The 23,068-nt window shown below is 39.2% G+C and overlaps 1 protein-coding gene across 2 annotated transcripts; it reads right to left on the minus strand.

Moving 5' to 3' along the window:
- Positions 1-4,882: 4,882 nt before the first annotated feature.
- LOC137832988 (cysteine-rich receptor-like protein kinase 25) lies at positions 4,883-7,947 on the minus strand. 2 transcript variants are annotated; one of them, XM_068641390.2, is made up of 7 exons: positions 7,034-7,947; positions 6,793-6,927; positions 6,537-6,661; positions 6,245-6,455; positions 5,857-6,094; positions 5,585-5,732; positions 4,883-5,320 (listed from the first exon to the last, which is right to left on the minus strand). In XM_068641390.2, exons 1-7 carry the CDS (start codon positions 7,791-7,793, stop codon positions 5,072-5,074), a joined length of 1,866 nt encoding a protein of 621 aa, XP_068497491.2. In that variant the 5' UTR covers positions 7,794-7,947; the 3' UTR covers positions 4,883-5,071. The 2 variants fall into 2 exon arrangements, with proteins under 2 accessions (XP_068497491.2, XP_090159178.1); XM_090303052.1 differs by lacking the exon at positions 5,585-5,732 and having other exon boundaries at positions 5,254-5,320; positions 7,034-7,859.
- Positions 7,948-23,068: the final 15,121 nt, after the last annotated feature.

Consider the following 23,068-nt stretch of genomic DNA (forward strand, 5'->3'; position numbering starts at 1 on the left):
GTGTAAAAAGGCAAAAACACCGATTAAAAAGATCAAGAACAGAAATGCACCGAACAAATCAGCTAGAATTGAAGAAGAAACAAATGGAAACAACCAATGAAACTATGAACCGAAGCAAAGCTGAAAATAAACTGAATTGCCGAACCAAAAAGAAGCTAAACATGTTTTAGGAATTTCATATGAACATGAAGATGAAAGAAATAAGAACTTATGGAGATGGATGCTTTGGTTTGATGATCACGCCACTTGGATGGTGAAGGCTCCAAGATGAGTGAGCTAGTGCCGCCACTTGAGAGAACCAAATGCACTCAAGATAAGACAAGGTGAAGGAGAAGACAAGTTCTCACAAATTCTCTCTCAAATTGAGTAGAGTTTCTCTATTGCTAATTTCCAATATGATTTTTACAAAGGCAAGCACCTTTATTTATAGCCTAAGAGGTGCTGAAATGAAAAGCTAATTAAACTCAAATTACCCCCCAAATGACATAAAAGTGGCGCCAACTTAGAGCATGAGGAAGGTGTGACTTCCTCTCTTAGTTTGGCACCTCCCTATTACGCCTACACCCCTCTACTAAGCTCACACCCCCTAAGCTTCCTATTATTTTCCTAAACTAAAGACCTAAAGATGCTTTTACAAAAGAGGTGTCTTATGTTTCCCTCTAAGCATCTTCTAACACAAAGATATTACAAAAAGAGAAAACAACCTTCCATTATTTCCTAATGCCTTGAATTGACTTCTTGTAAGCCTTTGAGGTGGACTATCAACTCCTTGAGCGTCTAACACTTGAGCCTCTTCCTCTTCTTGTCCTTGAGTATTGGCCTCCATTTGGTCTTGAACTTGATCTCCATCACATAGCATCACCTTGAAAACTTAAGGTAGCTAAGGGTACTTTCTTTTCTTCACTCACATGGTTGCAAGCAAACAATTGCTCTACCTTCATCTCCCAATATAGATATGTTTCTACATCTTCTTTTCCATAGAAATGAGGTAGCTCTACCTTAATCTCCTTTAGGTTTTCTTGTTTCTCTTTTCTAGCTCTCCTAGGGGATGGTTGATGATATTTATTTATTTTAAGACTTCCCTCCCCAAGAGAATCATGATCTTTAGAGCTAGATGCATGAGAACATATTTTTATTTTTATTTTTGAGAATTCTCATCCTTTGCTTTAGTCAATTTGTTAATTTTGGCCTCATTATCCAATTGTCTATATGAAATTAATTGAACGTCCTTGGAAAGTTGTTTTAAAAGAGATTTTAGGGACTTCACATCACTTTCATTAGATTTAGAGGAGTGAGAAGACATGACTAAAAATTTGTGTTTAGAAGTGCTTTACTTTAAGAAAGAAGAGGAAAGTTAGTGAAGGTAGCTTTCTAGGTAAGAGAGGTGAGTCACTAAGGACTACTTAAGTACCAAGTCTTGCCTTAGCCAAAAACTATCCCTCAAAAACTTCACACAATTCTTTTTCTAAGTAAATTACTTAGAACACAATGAGGATGGAGAAATCAAATTTTATGCAAGAAAAACATTGCAAAGCTATTTAACAAATAAAGCAATTTATCAAAGCTTTAAACAAAGATATACGTAAGCAATTTAAGCAAAACTAAGCAAGGATTATCGTAAATCAAACTAGCTAGCACAATTAAAATTGTTATTCTACAAAGCTTTAAACTAGGCATTTCCCAGGTGAGACTTCTTAGACACTTTGAGCCTTTGAAGACACACTCACCGTCTAATCGTGATTAATCCACTAATTAACAAAAGTGAAATGTAATTACAACTCAAGAAATGCAAAGAAATTGAATTGCACAAATTTAATTTCAGCTTGTTAAGCTATGCACTCCTTTGGCTTGCTTTTGCTCTTCTTTGTTGTGTCCTTCAAAATGTATGGTTTGTTTTTGGTATTTGTATTTGCTGCTGCTCCTTGCCTTGAACTTCTTATGATTTAAGCAATTAATTTCTCCAAAACAGTACCTACTAAGTAGAGCTAGACTCTTCTCATGTCAATTTCCCCTCAACAAGCACCAATTGAAATTTATCCACCAACAATATAGAGGTCAAGAAAAGAAAGCAAGAAACAATTAAATTTTAAAAACAACACCACAGCAATTGGATTTAATCATATGACACAACTAGAAAGAGTTCAGAATAATATTGGACAAGCAAATAAAAATAGGCACTCAATAAAGGATGGCACACAAAAGGAACCTAAAGAAAGGCACTAGAATTGATTTGAAAAACCAAAACAGCACTATTGGAATTTTCAGGTTCAGAAAGCGTGACTTAAAATTTTTATGCTGAGCTGGCTATTTTGAATTTGCTTCTGAAAATTTAAACACAAACAATTCATTCTCTTAGCAAACTTTTGGCGCTGGAATCACACCAAAAAAATGCACCAATTAATTGTGATAAAGTTTTCAAAATCAATGTCCAATTACCGCCAGTTTTAGCGCAAGAATGCACACTTTTTTTTGTGTGATTTATCTTTTTTTTTTCTATTTTGCCTTTTCAACTAATTCTCTTTTTTTTCTTTTTCTAACACATCAAACCACTGAAATCCAGAATCTCAGAATTTTCTTTCAACGTATTTAATTTTCATAACACAAAACAGCTAGAACAGAATTTGTAAAAACAGAGGATTCCTAATTCTGGAATTAAAAACAGAATGAGAAACTACAAAAACACAATGGAATGAATGTGATAGAATTTGTATGGATCTAGCATACAAATATGAACTCAAACTAAAAGGAAAAATGCACTAAAGGAACAAATCAATTCAGAATTCAAATTAAACACTCAAATCAAAACAAGAAACAAATGAATAAAAAAAAGTACTACTAAGATTTGTTGACAATTTTGGAATTACATGACTAGACAAAACTTATAGATCCAGAAAATAAAATGACTCAAACACATCATATGAACCGAACAGAAATTCAAGCAAGACTCAAATATCCTAAAATCAAAACAGCAACACAATTCACCATAGAATCCTACACAAAATTGAAAATAAGGTGCTCAAGAACAAATTGAACAATTTCTACCAATTGAAATGTTTAGAATAACATCTAAATCAAATTAAAAACGTAAAAACAGCAAGACAACATGAACAAAAGATGAACAACATGAAGATAAGAAGAACTCAAGCAGAAAAATAAAAAGAGACACTTATCTCTTGAAGACCATAGCTCTAGATACCAAATGATGACATTGAGCTCTTCTCCTTGCGGTTTTTGTGGTGGTTTTGGCGTTAGCTTCAATGGATTGAGGTGGAACAAGGCTCTCCTAAGAGTTGTGATAGCCTTGGAGGTGCATGAAGAGTAGGAGAGTGAGAGAGGTTCGGCCAACTCTCTTTGTAGGTGAAAGGTTTGAAGATTAGAGACCTAAATCTTAAGAGATTTTAGGCAAGGGAGTAAGAATGACACATTTTGGCAGCATTTCATTACTCAAATTAATTTTTCAAATAAATGAGCCAAGCACCTCAATTTATAGTGTTTAGAGGGCTGGAAATTCAAAAGAAAGTTGAGGGAAATTCAAATGAAATCCCTCCCAAAAGTTGAGCCTAAATGAGCACATGGGAAAGGATGTGTCTAGTTTGTATGCTCACCCCCTCCATGGGCTTTCTAGACCGGCCTTGGTAAATTTAGAGGTTTTTTTAGAAAATCTAAGTTTACCTAGGTTGGTGTTTTAGGTGCCAAAATTAATTCTAAGAAAAATTACAAATAAAGTTCCTATGCTAATTTTGACAAGAAATTAAAGTCTACTCTACACTAGAGTTTATGACATTTGAACATGTAAAAGAACGTCTTCTTGGATCCTCTTGGCCATAACTCTAGGGTTGGCCCAAATCTACCCTTTGGTGGACTTGCATATGGGCTTGTGCTTGGGCCTCTTCCATCAGCTCGTGCCTACCGCTTACGCTTGGAAGCAAAGCTCCCTCCTCTAGAAAATCCTCCCAAGATGGTGTTCAAGTGTGCATGTACAGTGTGTCATGCGCTTGTCCTTAATGACAACTTTTACGGATTACACAATCCAAAAGCGAAAATTAACCACAACACCTTACCTAAAACGAAATCAGGTACCTAATCACCACAAACCACTCCGTACCACCATACAAACCACCACTGCAGATACCCACTAGAGAAACAAACACAAATTTCACCACAAACTTCACCACTAACCTCGCTCCAACATCACCCTTAGCCTAAAAATATTTGCAGAATGGTAGTTTTAAAATTAAACCAATTATGAAAATACAGGAAGAAACTATAGAGCTGCAGGAAGAAAACGCCTTTACAAAACAATCCACCCCAACCCATTCTTAACAAACCAAATGTAAGACAAATGAAAACGAGATAGATTGATATGTATTGTCATCCTATTTTCTTCAACTTTAATAATTTTTTATAACTAATCTCTCCACTTAAAAAAGAGAGTAAGAGTATAAAAAATCATTATAATTGGTACAACAATCTCCACATTATCAAAGTCTTAAACTTTTTTGTGAGTTTGCGCACACGGTCGAAGCTCAAATCTGAGGAACTTTCCTTTGAAAGATTTGTAGGAAGATTGATATAGGGTCACAACCCACCCCACTAATCCTACCAACACAGGTCCAATATGTTCTAGAAGAAGCTATTAAAAAAAGTTAGAAAAAAAGTTTGGCATCAAAACAATTCCTAAGTGAGTGCGCAATGTACGAAACACAACAACGTCTAATTATTAGGATGAAGTTGAGTGGAAGTTGAAGTATTCAAACCTCCACAAATCTAAAAGAAGTTGTAACCTTAATCCAATAAACAATATATAACATGAAAATTTCCTAAAGGATGCAGTAGTTCATTATAAAAAGAATTCAAGATGAAGGAAGAATGAAAAAATAAATGAAGAACATACACTATTATACACAAATTAGTTTTTGTATATTTTGTTATTACAAAATGTTAACAAAATAAACGTACGAAGTATATATAGATACACACCTAAACATTACTACAAATACAATTATAATATTTTGAGCAACAAATAACTAATGTTGTTGAGAATAAACTTGAATCAGACTCTAATTCCTTGTTATACATCTTTGGTTTCTATTTTGCCACGATTGAAAAATGCTGGTTCTTGAGGTGAAGGCAACATCTCAACTTGCTCACAGCTAAAATACAAAGCAATTTTTGCCATGATAGGTCTCTGATCTGGGTTTCCTTGCACACATAATAAACCAATTTGTACACACTTAATGATTTCTGTTTCAGAGAAGGAGTGTTGTAATGAGGGATCCAACAATTCAAATACTTCATTTTCCTTCCACTTCTTCCAAGCCTGCAATTAGGATGCCAAATACATTCTCATTTATCTCCATCATATGAATCCTCTTTAACATGTTGTTCATAGAACATTTTTTACTAGTTTATTTTTTTAAAAAAAAGACAAAATCATGAACAAAAGTCATCAAAATAGAAATGGCCCCTATAATTTTATAATTTCTAATAATTCTCATTCAAAATTTAGAAGTATGCTAAAATATGTTGAATAACATGTTACTAATTAACTTTTTTTCTTGGAATCTATTACTAAGATACTCACATGGCTTAAGAGATCATCAAAATCTTTCCCATTACCATCAACGTTTCTTTTTCCACTGACTATTTCAAGAACAATAACTCCAAAACTAAAAACATCAGATTTCATAGAAAATTGGCCAAGCATTGCATATTCAGGAGACATATAGCCACTGCAAAAACAATAATAAACTCAGAAACTCATCATACATGACATGAGGTAAAGAATAATGTGATATATGTCAATATTATTTGAAACCAAACAATTCCTGTGTTATTAGCATAAAAAAAACTTACTATGTTCCGGAAATTATACTAGTGTTTCCTTGCATTTGATCAATGGAAATAATCCTTGCTAGTCCAAAATCTGATATCTTTGCATTCATTTTGTTGTCTAACAAAATGTTACTAGGTTTAAGATCACAATGTATAATATTAAGATGAGAATCTTCATGGAGATAGAGAATTCCTCGTGCAATTCCTTTTATAATCTCGTATCGTTCAGACCAACTTAATTTCCTATGATTTTGAGGACCTTTAAAATCAGCATGCAAGAGATTAATTACTCAATAAAAACAAAAACATGAGACAAAACCATTTTTAGTGATCAGAAATATGGAGAAAACGCATTGAAGATGAAATTGTAGGTGACGAAAAGATAAAAGATAAGTTTGAAGTATCATACTGAACAGGTAGTAATCAAGGCTTTTGTTGTGCACAAACTCATAAATGAGTATCTTCTCATTCCTTTCCACACAAAATCCTAACAGTCTCACAAGATTTCTGTGTTGAAGTTTGGAAATCAGCAAAACCTCTTTCTTGAATTCTATAGCTCCTTGACTGGAATTTTTCTTTAGCCTCTTTACGGCTATTTCAAGTCCATTTGAGAAACCACCCTACAATATACATGCTATTAATAAAGCTTAAATTGAACATTACAGAAAAATTACTCCGTTACAGCTTAACACGAGACATACCTTGTAAACTGCTCCAAAACCACCTTCTCCTATCTTGTTATCATCAGAAAACTTGTTTGTTGCTTCTTGAATAGTTCTCAATTCAAATTGCAAAGAGTTCAATTCTGTTGAAATCTCTTCCCCACCTGAACCAAAAATGTTGTCAGTTATATATGAATCAGTAGTTCAGTAAATAATAGAATCTCCACTGCCCAGTAAACTTGAAAAGAGTGGAATTATGATCACAAAAATGAAGATTTTTTCAGTTCTACATTACAATTTCCCTTTCGGTGCTTGAGATCCTTCCTTGACTCCCTGTGTAGCAAATAGCAAACAAAAAACAAAACAATGACTGGAACAAGGGCATGAAAAAATATGATTGATGCAATTACTCCCAGATTCTTTCTTTTTCCTGCAATACAGAGTTTAGTATCAACTCAATATTTTCCTTTCAAAACCATGTTAAACAAAGGATACACATTGTTAAATTATGATCTTGCTCAGTTAAAAATGTTAACCTCTAGGAAGTGGGAAAAATAGATAATGATCATATCTAACAATACAGCTCGGATATATAACTCTTCCTCCTGTCTTGCCTCTTGCACATGTTTGAAGAAAATTCATGGCATCCCTAAGGCACTTCTTGCAATTTTCCTTGGAGAGGTATGGGGTGCACTGAGCAAAGCCAAAAAGGTGCTGGTCCTCAGAGATGGTTATTTTCTTCACAGCAAATTTAATAGAATCCATTGGAGCTTCATTGGCTTCAGTCAGAAGATCCTCCATCAAGGAACTCAGCACTTTGTTGAAACTATCCAATTCTCCCTCATAATCCTCACTCTTCCTAACACACCTAGATGGCCATTTCTCAGGAGTGTTGGGGAAAAACTTGTCTGAGTAGCGAACCAGACATTCATGAGTCCAAATTATAGCCTCTTTGTTGAAGACACACTTTGATTTAAGTGTCTGTATGGAAGTACTTACACATTCTCCACATTTCTCCATATATCCATTGCACATGAAGAGGCCATAGACAATGTCTCGTTTGTTTGTTCCACTCACTGTGGTGTTGTAGTAGTTGGTGATGTTAATTTTGGATGTAAGTTTAGATAAGAGTTTATTCAGGTTGAATTGGTAACTGCTTTTGGGACTAAACTTTGCCTTGTTTGTGCAATCATAGTGCCTGAAAGTTGAGGCTGTTTCAGTCGGTAAAACGTTAAGGGTGCCAAGTAAGTAGAACATAAGAATTGAGATCAATTTCAGACGGATCACAGAAACCATGTTTTGGGATATTCTTTCTGCTTAATGTTTATGCTAATATACACTACAATTGGATTAATCTTCATGAAGTAATTGATTTAATAATTACTTGTTATTTTAGTTTATGTGAGGAAGCTAATGGTGTCTAGTCTTGTGTGAACTAAGTAAAATGTTCAAAGCATATTTTTGTTTCTTTTACTTTTGTGTCTGAAAATATAGAGAACTATGATTAGTTGTCGTGTTCACCATTTGTTTTTAGAATGCTACCTATCTTAAGTTAACATGCTTTGAGATGACATACATGATACCATTAAGTGTGATAGAAATCATTTTCAAAACTTTTAGAAATTAATAATGAGAAAACTATAAAAGATTGTAGAAAATAAAACTAAAATTAAGGGTAACAAACATGTTAACCTTTATTTATTTGGAAATTTAAATAATCGTAATATCAACAAAAATATTACCTTATATTTTAATAGGAAATTTCACGATTTTTAATATAGTGAAATATATATTGAATTTGATTTAATTTAATTTTAATTTATTTTATTTTTCAAATATTTTGTTTAAATTTAACAACTTAAATTTATTAAATTTTAAACTTTGTCGTTGGAGATAAAGTATGTCAATTATTATGTTATTCCAATATCAAACAATTCTCAATAATTAAAAATTTTCTAGTTAATTTTGGTTAATGTTATTTTTCTATCAAATTTCGTCAAGATTTTTTTAATTGATATTGGTAAAAAAAAAATTCTTGATTGACGTTAGGTAAGAGTGTTATCCAGGTTATTTTTATGATCTTGTTGATTAGATTTTTTTTGCTAACTTTTTTTTTATCGATGTCGATTGAATCTTTTTTCCATTTTACATTAATAAAACCCTAGTTAATTTTGGCTAAAATTTTCCACCAAGTATTAAAAATAAATCCTAACAAACTGAACATTACTGTCAATGATAAAAAATAATCACGACAAACACTCTAAAAAGATAACCACAACAAACATTAATTAAAAAGATGTAGTTCACATTCACAAGAAAATGGCCTGTCTCACATTGGTCAAAAATATCTTTATTGGGTAAGAAATAAAAATGATCAACAACAAAATATACAAAGAGTTCTTTTGTAAGTCTATGGCCAATGTTTACTTTTTATTTTGTGTAACAATTTGTCAATTATGAGTGTTATTCTTGAAAGAATTGACATTACACTTGTGCCAATAACATGTCTTTGATCTTTGAGATCTTTGAGAAGCCAAAAGCAAGTGGGTAATTAATGGTTTATCTGCCAAATAAGAAGAAAATAAATTAGAATTATTATGCAGATCATTATAAGTTAGATTATAAATTCAAGATCATATAATATAAATTTAAGATTCTCAATCAAAAATAAATTTTAGATTATAAGATAAAAAAAATGTTCTTTTAATACCAACAACTAAATAAAATATTAATTAAAGGGTAGGTCTAGGAAAAAAATTCTCTTGAAATAAAAATAGTAAAGGAATCTAAAATCTAATGTATCATACAAAAAGGTAAATTAAATCCTCATACAGTTACTTCAATGCTCATGTTTTCCTATCGTTACATTGTGTTAATGGTTAATTAGTGTTTCATATGTCACAATCTTTAAAGAAGTTACTTTAATTACATGTAACAAAAATGGTTAAATAAGAAAAGTAGCTCCTCGTGATCACAAATTGCAAAATAAAGTATTAAATACACAAGTGAATTGCCAGGGAGTTAAGTATTGGAAGATTTTTCAAGAATAAATAAAAGTAACCATTGGTGAGATCAAATAGTGTGGTAAACTCAGGGTGGATACATATAATATACTCTCAGCCAGAAATCAAATTATTCAAAACAACACAATAGACACGGGGAAAGTTGTCCATAAACACTTATAAATGAAAAAAGAAAAGAGAATAGTAAACTTGTTAGGAACTAAAATAAATTTATGCATAAATTAAAAAAAATGATTTTGAAAAAAAAATAACTATTACAAATTAATATATATATATATATATAATTTAGTTTTAATTTATGAGAAAATAATTATTTTTTTAATTTTCCTGTTTCTAAGAGTGTTAATATTCATCCAAATATGAATATGTATGTTTAAGAAAAAGTTTTCCATAAAACTTTATAGGTGAGAAAAATAAAATATTGTTAAGACTGTTTGCTTAATATCTTTTATTTAAATTGTTCTTGTCGCTTGATCTTGGGTTGATTAGTTGGGCAAGCTTCGTTTGTAGTATGTCTCTTCCTGTTGTATTAGAACAACGTTCCATTTTGACAGGTGGGGCTCTACCTGTTGATAATACTTCGACAATCAAGTCAGTGGGAGCATACAAAATAATAATCAGTTTAAGCCTCTAGTACTCAGAAACAACATACCTTTACCGGGGGTCTCAAGTCCATTTTATAGTTATTCCTCTAACAACTTTCACTCACGAGAATATAATCTCTACTGAAAGTATAAAATAATAACAAAAAATCACCTATCCACGGGCATCTTTACTTACGGTGCTAACAACAGAAGAGAATCCCGTACACCTTTATTCACGGGTGCTCTCCACTTATTTAACAGGTTTATATATTCAACTAACAACTATATGCATATATTTATTTAACTAACAACTTGGTGTATATTCACATATAGTCTATTCTATCAACTTAATATATATCGACATATATATTTAACTAACAACTTGATATTAACATATGACCAAACTTATTATTTAGTTATTCTCCACCGTGCTTACCAACGAAACTGGGTTGAGCCCATGACCTGCCCTTTGGGCCCAAAAACCGAGCTGACCATACCCATATGCTTGGATCGAGGTCCCAAGCAAACAAGCACTCTTGTCCAGCTAGATCGTCTCTTCGTGTGCTAACTCAACTAAATCAACTGAATTAATGCACCATCTTCCAAGAACAAATTTATCATTAGATGACCTCATTAAAAAAAACCCTTCAAGGGAAAAAGATCATCACCTTAAACATCAAATTGTTAAAAAATTAAGCATTAAAACAAAACATTTTAACTAAAGTAAAACTTGAGGTTTGCCACGTTCCATGTTCGAGGAATAGCTCCCCCCTCCACGGTTTCTAGCCTGTACGCTCCATTCCCGAGCACCTCGACTATGCGAAACGGGTCAATCCACTTCGGGGACAACTTGTTTTTTAATTGGTAAGGCTGGGCCTTTCACATTACCAAGTCGATAATCTTGAAGTGCCGAGGTCTCGTCTTAGTCTTTTGTCTCAACTCCACCCTTCTCTTCAAAGCCTCCGAGTTAATACAGGAATGTTCATGCACCTCATCTAGCAAGTCCAGGTTCACCTTCCTTCCTTTGTTAGATTCCTCAACAACGAAGCTTTGGAATCGCGGAGAGCTCTCTTGTATCTCATCTGGGTCTATCTCGGGCAGGTTTGCCAATGACCATGCGAAAACACCCATGTTCTCCTATATCACATGAGTTATCTTATATTCGAGCTCTTTTCCCAACGAGGTGTCGAGCATAAGGTTCTTCCCTTTATCACCCTTTTCTGAACCTCTCCAGAAGGTCTAAGTCGCCTCTTGTTGACGACTTCTGCCTCAACAATTCATTCTGGCTCCCCTGCCTGAACAGTGGTTGTGTAGGTTCCTCTTCTATTCTTCAAGCTACTTTTGTAGGATTTTCACGCCATCTTCTGATCAGACTTGATGGTAACTACCCCTCCCTCAAGAGAAGGTAGCTTCATCTTCATATGTGTCGTTTAGGGTACCGCAGTCAACCTGTTCAGGGAAGGTCGCCCTAAAGGTAAATTATAAGCTGAAGACACATTAACTAGAATATACCTTATGGTAATCGTCATAGCCGCGATGCCATCAGAGAAGGTCATCCTCAACTCGATGTACCCGTGTACTACCATTTAATCTCCCGCGAAGCCGACCAAACCCCCATCGTATAGCCTTAGTTGGTCGGGAGATAACTGCAAACTACTGAACAACATCTGATGTGATTCCAATAACATAGAAGAGAATGATTCTTGACATTCTTAGGAATCAACTTGAGTTGGACAATTGTAAGGCACTTTTTCTTAGAATTGGATCAATGTTCTAAGACAAGAACTCACCAAAACTAGCACCAAATCCAAACTCACATGGAAGTTCCTCATATTGTCAAATTGAACCAACAAAAAGAGGTAAAACTTAAAATCACCGAACAGAATTGGATAAGAAACAAACTGAACCGAACAAAATGAAATTAAAAGGCAAAGAACTGAAAATGATTGCTGGAAAATAAGAACAACCGAACCATAAACTCAAGAACACAAGACAACATGAACAATTGAAAGAGAAGGAAGGAAGGAGAAAAGAATGCTCATGAAGATGGATGCAAGGTTGGATGATCACGCCACTAGAAGGATGGTTGCTCCTAGATGAGTGTGCTGCCGCCACTTGAGGACACCATGGATCCTTCAAGATAAGACTATTTAGTACTCTATTTATAGCCTAAGGTGCTGAAATGCAAGCTACACAAATTCAAAATTCCCTCCTAAAAAAGTTCTAGAGCCGGCGCCATTTACAAAGCATGAGGAAGGTGTGACCTCTTCCTTCACTTTGGCACCTCCTATTCTACTCCTACACCTATCTACTAATGCACCCCCCTCCTAAAGCTCCTAACTAAATCCTACAAGATGCTATAACAAAAGAGGTTTCTAATGTTTCCCTCTAAGCACCTTCAACCAAAGAAATTACAAAAAGAGAAAATAATTGTCCCCTAGCTCCTATAGCTTTGAACATGCTTCTTGTAAGCCTTTGAGGTGGGCTTTGACCTCCATGGGCATCCTCCATTTGTGCCTCTACCTTTTCTTGATCTTGTTGATTGGCCTCCATGTCCACTTGAGCTTGATCTCCATCAACATCACGTCATCGAGCTCCCTTGATTAATCAAGATTTTGTCCACCTTCCTTCCTACGGTGACAACAAATATCACCACCAGATCATCCTCGTGAGGAACCACGTCTTCCAAGTCGGAGCTCGTGAAACAGAGAGTGGGTTCTTGTGGATGATAAAGTTTTCTCGCTTCCAGGGACATCATTGCTCGTGCCTACCCCTTATGCTTCGAAGCAGAGCTCCCTCCTCCAGAAAATCCTCCCAAGATGGTGTTCAGCCTCCACGTACCAGTGTCTCATACGCTTTGTCCTTAATGACAACTTCTATGGATTACACAATCCAAAAGCGAAAAAAATCCACAACACCTTACCTAAAACGAAATCAGGTACCTAATCACCACAAACCACTACGTACCACCATATAAACCACCATTGCAACTACCCACCAAAGAAATAAACACAAATTTCACCTCAAACTTCACCACTAACCTCATTCCACTCCAACATCACCCTTAGCCTAAAAATATTTGCAGAATGGTAGTTTTAAAATTAAAACAATTATAAAGATACAAGAAGAAACTATATAGATGCAGAAAGAAAACGCCTTTACAGAACAATCCACCCCCAACCCATTCTTAACAAACCAAATGTAAGACAGATGAAAACGAGATAGATTGATATGTATTGTCATCTTATTTTCTTTAACTTTAATTTTTTTTGTTTTATAACTAAACTCTCCACTTAAAAGAGTGTAAGGGTATAAAAAATCATTATAATTGGTACAACAATCTCCACAATGTTAAAGTCTTAAATGTTAGAATTGATGGCTTAAACAAGAGGGTGGTGAATTGTTTACAAAAGGTTTTCGCAAATAATAACTAAGAATGACTTTCTTTTATGAAGTATATTAAGTAGAATCAGAGAAGCCAACAAAAATAAGGTATTAAAACTGTTATCAGAAAAACAATTGATTAATATTACCCGGTTGTTTATATTACAGCGACAAAAATAAGTATAAGCAGTTTGTAAAGCAGGAATATCAACCGGTTGAAAATACGAAATAATCAGTTGATTATGACAACTGTACCGTCCCGTATCCGGGCGTTGACTAAGTCAAAGTCAAAGTCAACGACTGGAGAGTCAAAGTCAACGCAAGGCGTCGCCTAGGTGGAGAGACGCCAAGAGGAAGCGTCGCCAAGGCAAGGCGTCGCCTAGGTAAAGGTGTCGCCCAACCAGGGCGTCGCCAGATCAAACAGTGCTAAAGCAAGGCAATCACGGTGTGGTTCCCCGATACCCATGGGTAGGAAATACCATGGAGGGAGCGACGCCGTGGGAAGGCCTCAGGTCCTGATAACCCGGGGCAGTGATAAAGAGAAGGAAAAGGTGGCTTCAAGGCCATAGTAATAGTACCAGTGTAGGGCAGCCTGACTCGTGAAGTGCTCCTCCCGCCCCAGAGACGCCTGTGGGGCAGATACGACTCAAGAGGAAAGTCACGCCCAGGGCAACCGGGTGCAGAGTACAAAAGGAAGGCAGATACGCTCTCAAAGTAAGTGACTAGATACTTGGGGGCATGAGTTGGCACCCAAAAAGTCACCCCTAGCGCAGTAGCACTCCCAAGCAGGAGGACTCACACGTAGAAACGTCCCCAGATGGGCAGAAACGCCCCCAGATGGGGTCACGGCGTCGTGAGGCCCTCCACGTGTACAACAGCCATGTCAGAATGGAAACACCCTTTAGTCAGGTGCCAGGTAATTAAATCATTCAATACAGTTCCCCTTTCGAGCATTCAGGTACTATAATGGCTCCCGAGCGTTTCAACGTCTTAAATGCGCTACGTTTTCTAATTAAACGCTTTAATGAGTGCGTTACGTTTGTGATTAAAAGCGCTTTAAGGCGCTTTAAATGCTTGGGTAGTTTAAATAGCGCAGAGAATGTTGGAAAGAGGGTTCGAACTTTCTGCAAATTTCCAGAGCTCTCTAGTTGCTTGCTCGTGCTTCGTTAGTTACGAACAAGGGACTGGGAAATATTTGTGCCTGAAAGAGAGAACACAGATACACAGTACACAGTTATTTATTTCTTACCACCTTCAGAGTGCCATACGCGGTGCTCAGAGACGTAGGTGAACAGTTTTGGTGTTTCTTGCTGGCTGACTTGAGCGTCGGAGTGCAAACGGCCGCTAGGGCGCCTCTTTGTCCTCTTTTTTTGCAGGAATCCACAGGTAACCAGTGGGAAGGAGTCCCTAGCTGACGGTTGAGGTCGCGCACGAAGACGTCCCGGTCAACCGGACGGAACAACAACATATCAAATATCAAACAGATTATAATAGAGAGAGATATAGAGAGATTCACATACAAAGTTTATACTGGTTCACTCAACCCCTGAGCTACATCCAGTCCTTAGTCAAACCATTGAGTATTCCACTATGTAACCAATCCTAGATTACAAACAACACACCACAAAGAGGTGACTTTGAATCCAACAAAGCCTACTCATCCTCTTTGCACCAACAAACACCTTAAGCCAGAATCACACTGACTTTAGAGGATTTTACAAACACGTTTACAGAATGTAATATGAACAATTACAAGAAACTAAGAAAGGGTAGAAAACACCTGGAGTAACAGTACACCAGAAACCCTATGATCAGTTCTTGAATCACAACAAAGCTCAAAAGCAATCTTGTTAAACTTTGGAAAACTCCTTTTCACAAACAAATTGTAATCTCTCTTTTTGATCTCAAATCAGAGTGTAAAACTTCTTGTTTATGCCAGTTGACTGAGAAAGTCTTCGTGCGTGGCTCTAACTCACGAACAGGGACTCCTTCGTCCTTAACTCAGATCTTCGCCTTACGCCGCCGTGAGTACCTGAAATGAAGTGAGCAAAGGGCGCCCTCGCAACCGTTTGCACTCTGACGATCAAGTCAGCAAGCAAGAAACATCAAAACCTCCATATCGGAGCACCGTAACTGTATCGTAACTAACTTCTCTCTCTCTTTCTCTCTCCAACCACTCGTTCATACAATGAGTAAGCGAGCAAGCGATTAGAGTGTGTGTGTAAACTGAGTAAAACGTGCAACTGAAAAAACGTACCTTACTAAGCTTTCAGAGAAGCTTATATACCTCGATGTTTCAGTGCTTACTGCCACGTGTCCTTCTGACTTAACCACGATTCCACGTGGAAGGCCTTACAACGCGGTAACCCAACGTGTAAGTCTTCCTTCCCCGGAGTGCATCTGGCGCGAGGGGTGACTACCTGGGTGCCAACTCATGCGCCCCAGCTTCTAGTCACTCGCCCTGGGAGTGTATCTGCCTTCCTCTCGTACCATGCACATAGTTCACCCCTGGGAGTGGCCCTCTCCTGGGTCGTATCTATCCCAGGGATTCTCCAGAGGTGGCGTGGGTACTTCAAGAGTCAGGTTACCCCCTACTGGTACTGGGACTATGGCCTTGAAGCCACCTTTCTCTTCTCTTTACTACTGCTCTGAGGTACCGAGGCCCGAGGCCTCTTCGCCCGTACTGTGACCTCTTACCGTGTCGCCCCCTCCACGGTCTTCCCTAACCCTGGGTATCGGGGGGTAACATCAACGACGCCTCAACATGGCGTCGCCCACACCTGGCGACGCCTACCTCTGGTGACGCCCATTTCTGGCGACGCCCAAAGTGGTCAACCTATTGACTTTCTCCCTTGAGCCCCTTGGTGGGTCCCACCATATGTTTGACTTTGACTTTGACTTTGCCTTTGGTCAACGCCCGGTGACGGGTCGCTACACAAGTCCCCGAGTATAGAGCTGACAATTGTTTCAGCAAAAAGACTAAGGCCTCGCCCTACCATCCACGTGGCATTTCTGATGACGTGACATTCTCTGAGCAGCTGACGTGACATTCTCTGCGCTGACATTCTCTGCACTGAAGATGTGACACTTTAAGTTGCGCTTTAATCTCTTGACACGTGGCCCAATCGCATGACCACAACTTAACGTCTCTCGCGCTCCTCAAGTTTACGTTATATCTTTCAAAAACACGCGCTCCCGGTTACTGTTTCGTCACTTTACGCATTCTACTCACTGTTCATCTTCTCAAGCTTTCTCTGCAATCTTTGCTCTCTTCTTCGCGCTTCCAATCTCCATCAAACCAGATACTCAAAAGGAATGATTTTTCTCCTTCGATGGCTCTTCCTTTTAAATTTTGTACCGATATAACTGCCTGGGCCTATTTATTTCTTTCGCATTTGCACTCTTCTTCCTCATTTCTCTGTTTCTCCTCCTCTCGATTTCTCGCGTGGGTAGGGTTTCTCTTAGGGTTTCTTTCCCCTTTTCGCCTTAACCCCCGTTTGCTAAACCTTTTTCCTTTTTCATTCTTCAGCTTTCCTCAATGGCACAACTACAAAGCCCTTTACCCCTGGGCCTCTGATGAGCTGCTCGATGAGTGCTCAAGCCTAACCTCCATGAAGGATTGGAGAGATCATATTGACAGACCAAGCGTCTACCAACATCACGCCTTTGCAAGGAGGCACGATGAGGACATATATGTGCTTCCTTGTACCCCAGGCACGATGAGGACATATATGTGCTTCTTTTACCAAACGGTCTTCAAGCGCATTGGGATGCGCTTGCCTTTCTCTGGGTTCGAGAGGGAGCTTCTCACAGAGATCAACATTGCCCCTGCCCAGCTTCATCCCAACAGCTGGGCCTTCATCAAGGCCTTCAGGATCCTCTGCGGGTATTTTGGCCAACCCCCCTCAGTGGATATCTTCCTTCACTTCTTCGAGGTGAAGAAGTAGGGAAAAAGCCTCTGCGAGAGCTTCAATAGCATCGCTGGGAGGGTCCTCCTAACTCTGTTCCAGCAATCCTACAAGGGATGGAGGGGCAAATTCTTCAGAGTGTGTTGTTCTGATTACGACCGCACTGCTCTTTACGGCTTCCCCTTGTACTGGGTGAAGAAAGTCAAGCTAACCAAGCCCAAGTCCCTTGATGAGCTGCCCTCGACTGATCGGGAGGTTTGCCAAATCCTGGCCAGCGTGGGGTCTTCGACACCTCCATTCTGATAGGTCGTGAGTACGACGCTGAAGCCCTTGCTAGTTACATAAGTACGAGAACCACCTCCTTTAACCCTTTATTCTTTGCTTCTGCTTGTTTTTGCTTTGTCCATGGTTTATATGCTTTCTCATGTCGTAATTTAGCTTGTGCTTAACTCTCACTATACAGATTCAAAAATGGAAAAGCAAAGGAGATGGAAACTTGCCCAAGCCGTGAAATCTGCTTCATCGAAAGGGGGTGGGGTCTCCAAACCTCCAACCTCTGAAAACGCCCCTACCTCCCCCACCCTTCGCCCCCAAGGTCCACCTCCAACAACCACTCCCCAAACTCTACCATCTCCAACTCAACCCCCACACTCGCCACCTCCCATAGCAGCCATGCTTCTCGCCCTGGCCGCATCCATTGCTGCACCAGCCCCCCTTGATAAAGGCAAAGGGGTGGTAGTGGTTCCTTCAGAAGACGAGGAAGATTTTGCTAAAGGGCAAGTCTTCAAAAGAAGGAGGACTACCCGCGCTGCCCCTCAAGTTGCTACCTCCACTTCTTCCTCTTCGCATAGGGCTGAGTCTCTCAGGGAGCACCCTCCAAGTGCCACCTCACCTCCTCAACCAATAGCCTTGGAGGGCGGGATCGAATCTGAACCGGCTCACCCTACGCCTGCACCAGAGCTTCCCCTACCAATCCAAGACACGCTGAGGGGTTACCTGGAAAAAATGTCTCCACGCAGCCAAACTGAAGGGCCCAAGAAGGAAGGCATGAATTACTACATGGGTGCCTTCATCGCTTGTGCCAACACTTGGCGAGACCAAGCTAAAGCCAAAGCTATCGAGGCCTCAGCCTTTCAAGCTTTGGAGAAAGAAAATGTCATGCTCAAAGAGGAGAAAGAGACCCTGTCACGTCGCTGGGAGCGCCAAGAGGAGGCCTATAAGGATTCCTTGAGGCTAATCCAAAAGGCCAAGGAAGATGCCAGCAAAAGGCTGCATGAGGCGGGGCAAGCCCATGTTGAACTCCTTGGGCAGCTCGTGCCCCTTCGCGTGAAAGTGGTGGAGCTTCAAGACGCGGCGGAGGCTTCTAAGGCGTAGCAGAAGAAGCTTAAAGACCACTGCGTCGACCGGGAAGAAAAACTGGCAAAGACTGAGGCTGCACTTGAGGGCAAAACCAATGACTGCGACTTGCTAACTACGGAAAACACAACTCTGCAGGCAAAAGTTCAGGAGCTCGTGGCTGCTTTAGCGGCCAAAGACCAAGAGATGACCTCCCAAGCTGAGAACTTCAAGGCAACAGAGGAAAAGCTAGTCCAAGAAGCCGAGACGGGGTTCGCCGACGGGTTTGCTGAGGCCCTTGTCCAAGCAGCTTGTGCGAACCCTGGCATCAACATTTCAGAGTGCAACCCTTTCAGCAAAGTGGTCGAAGGCAAAATTGTGCCTTTGACGACCCTTTAGGATTAACCTTGTTCTGTAACCTTGATAAACACTTCATGTATATATATAGCCGTTTTGACTTGAATTTGTAATTGTTGTGGACATTTTCTGCTACACACCTTTGAATATAATTGATCGTTCTGACTTCATCTTCTTTGACGTATTCTAAATATAACCGTTCTTCGCAATGACTTCATTCCCTAGTGCATTTCCTCTGCTTTTACTGCTATTGATAACTTGTGTTTACGCTTTCCTTTCGTTCTTTGAACTTCTGTCTCCTCTTTGACTTGTAGAAATTCAACTCGATCTTTTACTTCCTCTTCTTGAGCCCTAAGACGCGTACTGCCAAAGGTGCCAGCGGCCTCGTCATTGCTTAGGACGAATGAGATCTCATCTCTTCTACGGCCTTGACGTCGCTCAAGGGCGAGGGAGGACTTTAGATCTTCTTTTGTGGCCTCGACATCGCTCGAGGGCGTGGAGGGCTTATCTTACCTGCACTGGGTGTCCACGCTCGAGGAGAGACCTGCTGAACGCGAGGTTGTATCGTCCTCAGCGCGTCTAAACACCTGGGACAAAGTCACGCTTTGGTGCCCACGCCCGTAGAGAGGCCTATTACAGCAGCGTCGTATCGTCCACGGGGTGTTTAACACCAAGGCAACTTAGCCCTTGTCTCTGCGCACTTGGTGCCCACGCCCGAGGAGAGGCCTGCCCGAAGGCAGCATCGTTTCGTCCTCGGAGTGTCTAAAAACACCAAGGCGGTCAGTGTTCTTGGTGCCCACGCCCGAGGAGAGACATGCTGAGAGCAGTGTCGTATCGTCCCCGGTGTGTCTAAACACCAAGATGACCAGATGACCGGTGCTGAGAGCACTTCTCCTACATGACGTGTCTCTGCACCAAGTCACCTGGCTCTACACTGCTCCAAACTTTCTTACTGCCCGACACCCACACTCGAAGGAAACGCCCCTCGCCACTTCCTTGCGAGGTGTCTAAACGTCGGACACCGGGGCTAGCCGTTCTCACCTGGGGAGGAGGTGTCCCGAAGGAATTTGTTAACCCCTGCCCAGGGACTAAACGCCCGGATTTTTTAACTTTACTATACGTACCTTCCTAACATGTCGCCCACGCCCGAAGAGTGTGTTCCTGCCACTTCCTTTGGGGTGGCGACGCGTCCAAGCTGGTTTGTGCGCCTGGTGTCCACGCCCACACCTGGCGTCGCCCGTACCTGGCGACGCCCGCACCTAGCGACGCCCAAAGCGGCGGCCCTTCCCCCTAGCGTTTCCTTACATTACAAGATAAAGGGTAAAGGGGAATGAGACAAAGTATTCTTGAACTTCTTTTTTTACTTGGGTGACCTCATTAAAAAACCCCCGAAAGGAAAAAAGAGTGTCCCCTTTTAAACTGTATACTACATAATGTCTTTAGCTGAAATAAAACTTTAAATTGGCTGCGTTCCAGCTGCGTGGGATGGGACCTCCTTCTAGAGTCTCAAGCTTGTACGAACCATTCCCCTTGGCTTCGGTTACTCTGAAGGGTCCGGTCCACTTGGGAGACAACTTGTTCTCCAACTCATAGGGATGAGCCTTCCGCATAACCAGGTCAGCCACTTGGAACTGCCGCGGCTTCACCTTAGAGCTGTACTGGTGCTCTACTGATATGATTCCAATAGCAAGATATAGATGATTCTTTGAAATTTTATGGAATCAACTTGAGTTGGAGATTGAATAGGCACTTTTATAGAAATGGATCAATGTTCTATGTTTCAAGAACTCACCAAAACTTGCGCCAAACACCAAAGCTCACATGGAAGTTCCATTTCTTGCCAATTGAACCGATTAAAAGGTGCAAGAGTTCAAATGAACCGATTAAAAAGCCTTAGAAGTGAAATGAACCGAACAAATCAAGCTAGAATGAAGATGAACCGTTTAAACTCAGTAAGGAAGAAGATGAACCGAAAAAAATGTGAAATAAAGGCAAAGCACCGAATAGAATTGTAAGAAAAGAACCTAAGACATGTTTATAAGTTCATATGATCACAGAAATGGAAGAAATAGATGAAGAGAGAAGACTTATGTGGGTGAAGAACTTGGTTGATGAACACCCCACTTGAAGTGTGAATGCTCCAAGATAAGTGTGCAATGCCGCCACTTGAGAGAACCAAGGCACTCAAGATGAGACTAGGAAGAGGAGAATACAAGTTCTCACTACACTCGATCACCAATTTGGGAGAGTTTTGATACTACAAATTCCAATTCTGAATAATGAAGGACCCAAGCCCTCCTTTTTTAGGAGCAAGGGCCGGTCATTAGCTTTACAAAGTGATGTGAATGTAACTACAAGAACACATGATTCTTGACATTCTTAGGAACAACTTGAGCTGGATTTGAAAGGCACTTTACTTTAGAATTGGATCAATGTTCTAATTCAAGAACTCACCAAGACTTAGCACCAACCAAGACTCATATGGAAGTCCATATATTGTCAAATGGAATCAAAACACAAGAAATGAAGAACAAGAATAAAAGCTGGACAGAAATGAAAGATTAAGCTACTGCACCAAACAGAACAAAGGAAACAAAGCTGGAACTACAAATTTAAACGGTACAAATGAAGGAAAAACACTAGAAATTAAGAACTACCGAATGAAAATTGAAGAAAAGGAAGAAGAACACTTATAGGAAGATGCTTGCTGGATTTTGAGACTTGGAAAAGCCATTCACGCCACTTGGAACCTTGATCCAAGATAAGTGATGGAGTGCCGCCACTTGAAGCTCACCATAGCTCACAAGATAAGGCAAAGAAGAGGAAGACTCAAAACTCACAAATTCTCTCCAAAATTGAGTATAGTCTCTCTACTATAAAATTCCAATCTGAAAATTACAAAGGAAAGCACCTTATTTATAGCCTAGAGGTGCTGAAAAATAGGTGGGAAATTTCAAATAAAACTCATTTGAAATTCCCACCAAAAACAAGTCACATGGGAGGTGTGACCTTTTTCTACTATGACACCTCCTAAAAAACTACACTTACACCCCCCTACTAAGTCACATGGACAATGTGACTCTCTCTAATACATTCACACCTATTTATTTAATATCCACACCTCCTACAAGAGTCATTCAAATGATGCTCTTTTATTTAATGCTTGGCCTTGCCCCTCATGGTTTGGACTTGGGCTTCTTGGGCTTGGGCCTTCTTGGGCTTGGGCTTTGGGCTTGGGCCTCATCTTTTGCAAAGACTAATAAGAAGAACTTTAAATGCTTTGGCCCTTGTCCATTTCTTCTATTGATAACATCTTTCTGATTCTCATCATACTCCCCAAGTTGGAGAGAATTCGTCCACGAATTCAGTACTCCTGCATAAAACAAAGTCAGTTTGCAATTAGATAAGAGAATACAAGAAGAAATAGGCAAACATGACTTAGTACATTGAAATGTTGGGAGTTCAGAAAAAGATGTCCTATACATAGCCCATGTTGGAAAAGATTGATTAGAAATGAATTTATTTGGAAATCTAGAATGTATGAAAAATTCATCCTTAACATTCTTTATCCAATATGGTGTATGAGTAGGAACCTTGGGTAATGAAAAAGATAAGGAAGGAAAAAACCTTGGAGGTAAAGGAATGAGGCCTAATTTATCTTGTCCTTCTCTTTCTCTTTCATTTTCGCTTTTGTTGTTTATGGTAAATTGGTCTTGTTTTACCTCATTTAACTTTGTTGGTTGTTTATTTGGACAATTGGCAGCTATATGCTCAAAACTTAAACATTTAAAACATTTGGTTTTTAAAGTTTTGGTGGATGACTTAGGGGTAGAAGGATTTTGGGTAGAAACTTGTTGGGAAGAAGTGGTTTCTTTGCAAAAATTTGAAGGAGAATTTTGAGTAGAAACTTTGGTTGCTTCCTTCCTAGAAGAGTTGTAGAAACTATCATCATGAGTATTTTTGAAAGTTGTTTTCAAAAG

Source organism: Phaseolus vulgaris, chromosome 6 (genome assembly GCF_051622355.1).
Source record: "Phaseolus vulgaris cultivar YP4 chromosome 6, ASM5162235v1, whole genome shotgun sequence".
NCBI classification, from domain to species: domain Eukaryota; kingdom Viridiplantae; phylum Streptophyta; class Magnoliopsida; order Fabales; family Fabaceae; genus Phaseolus; species Phaseolus vulgaris.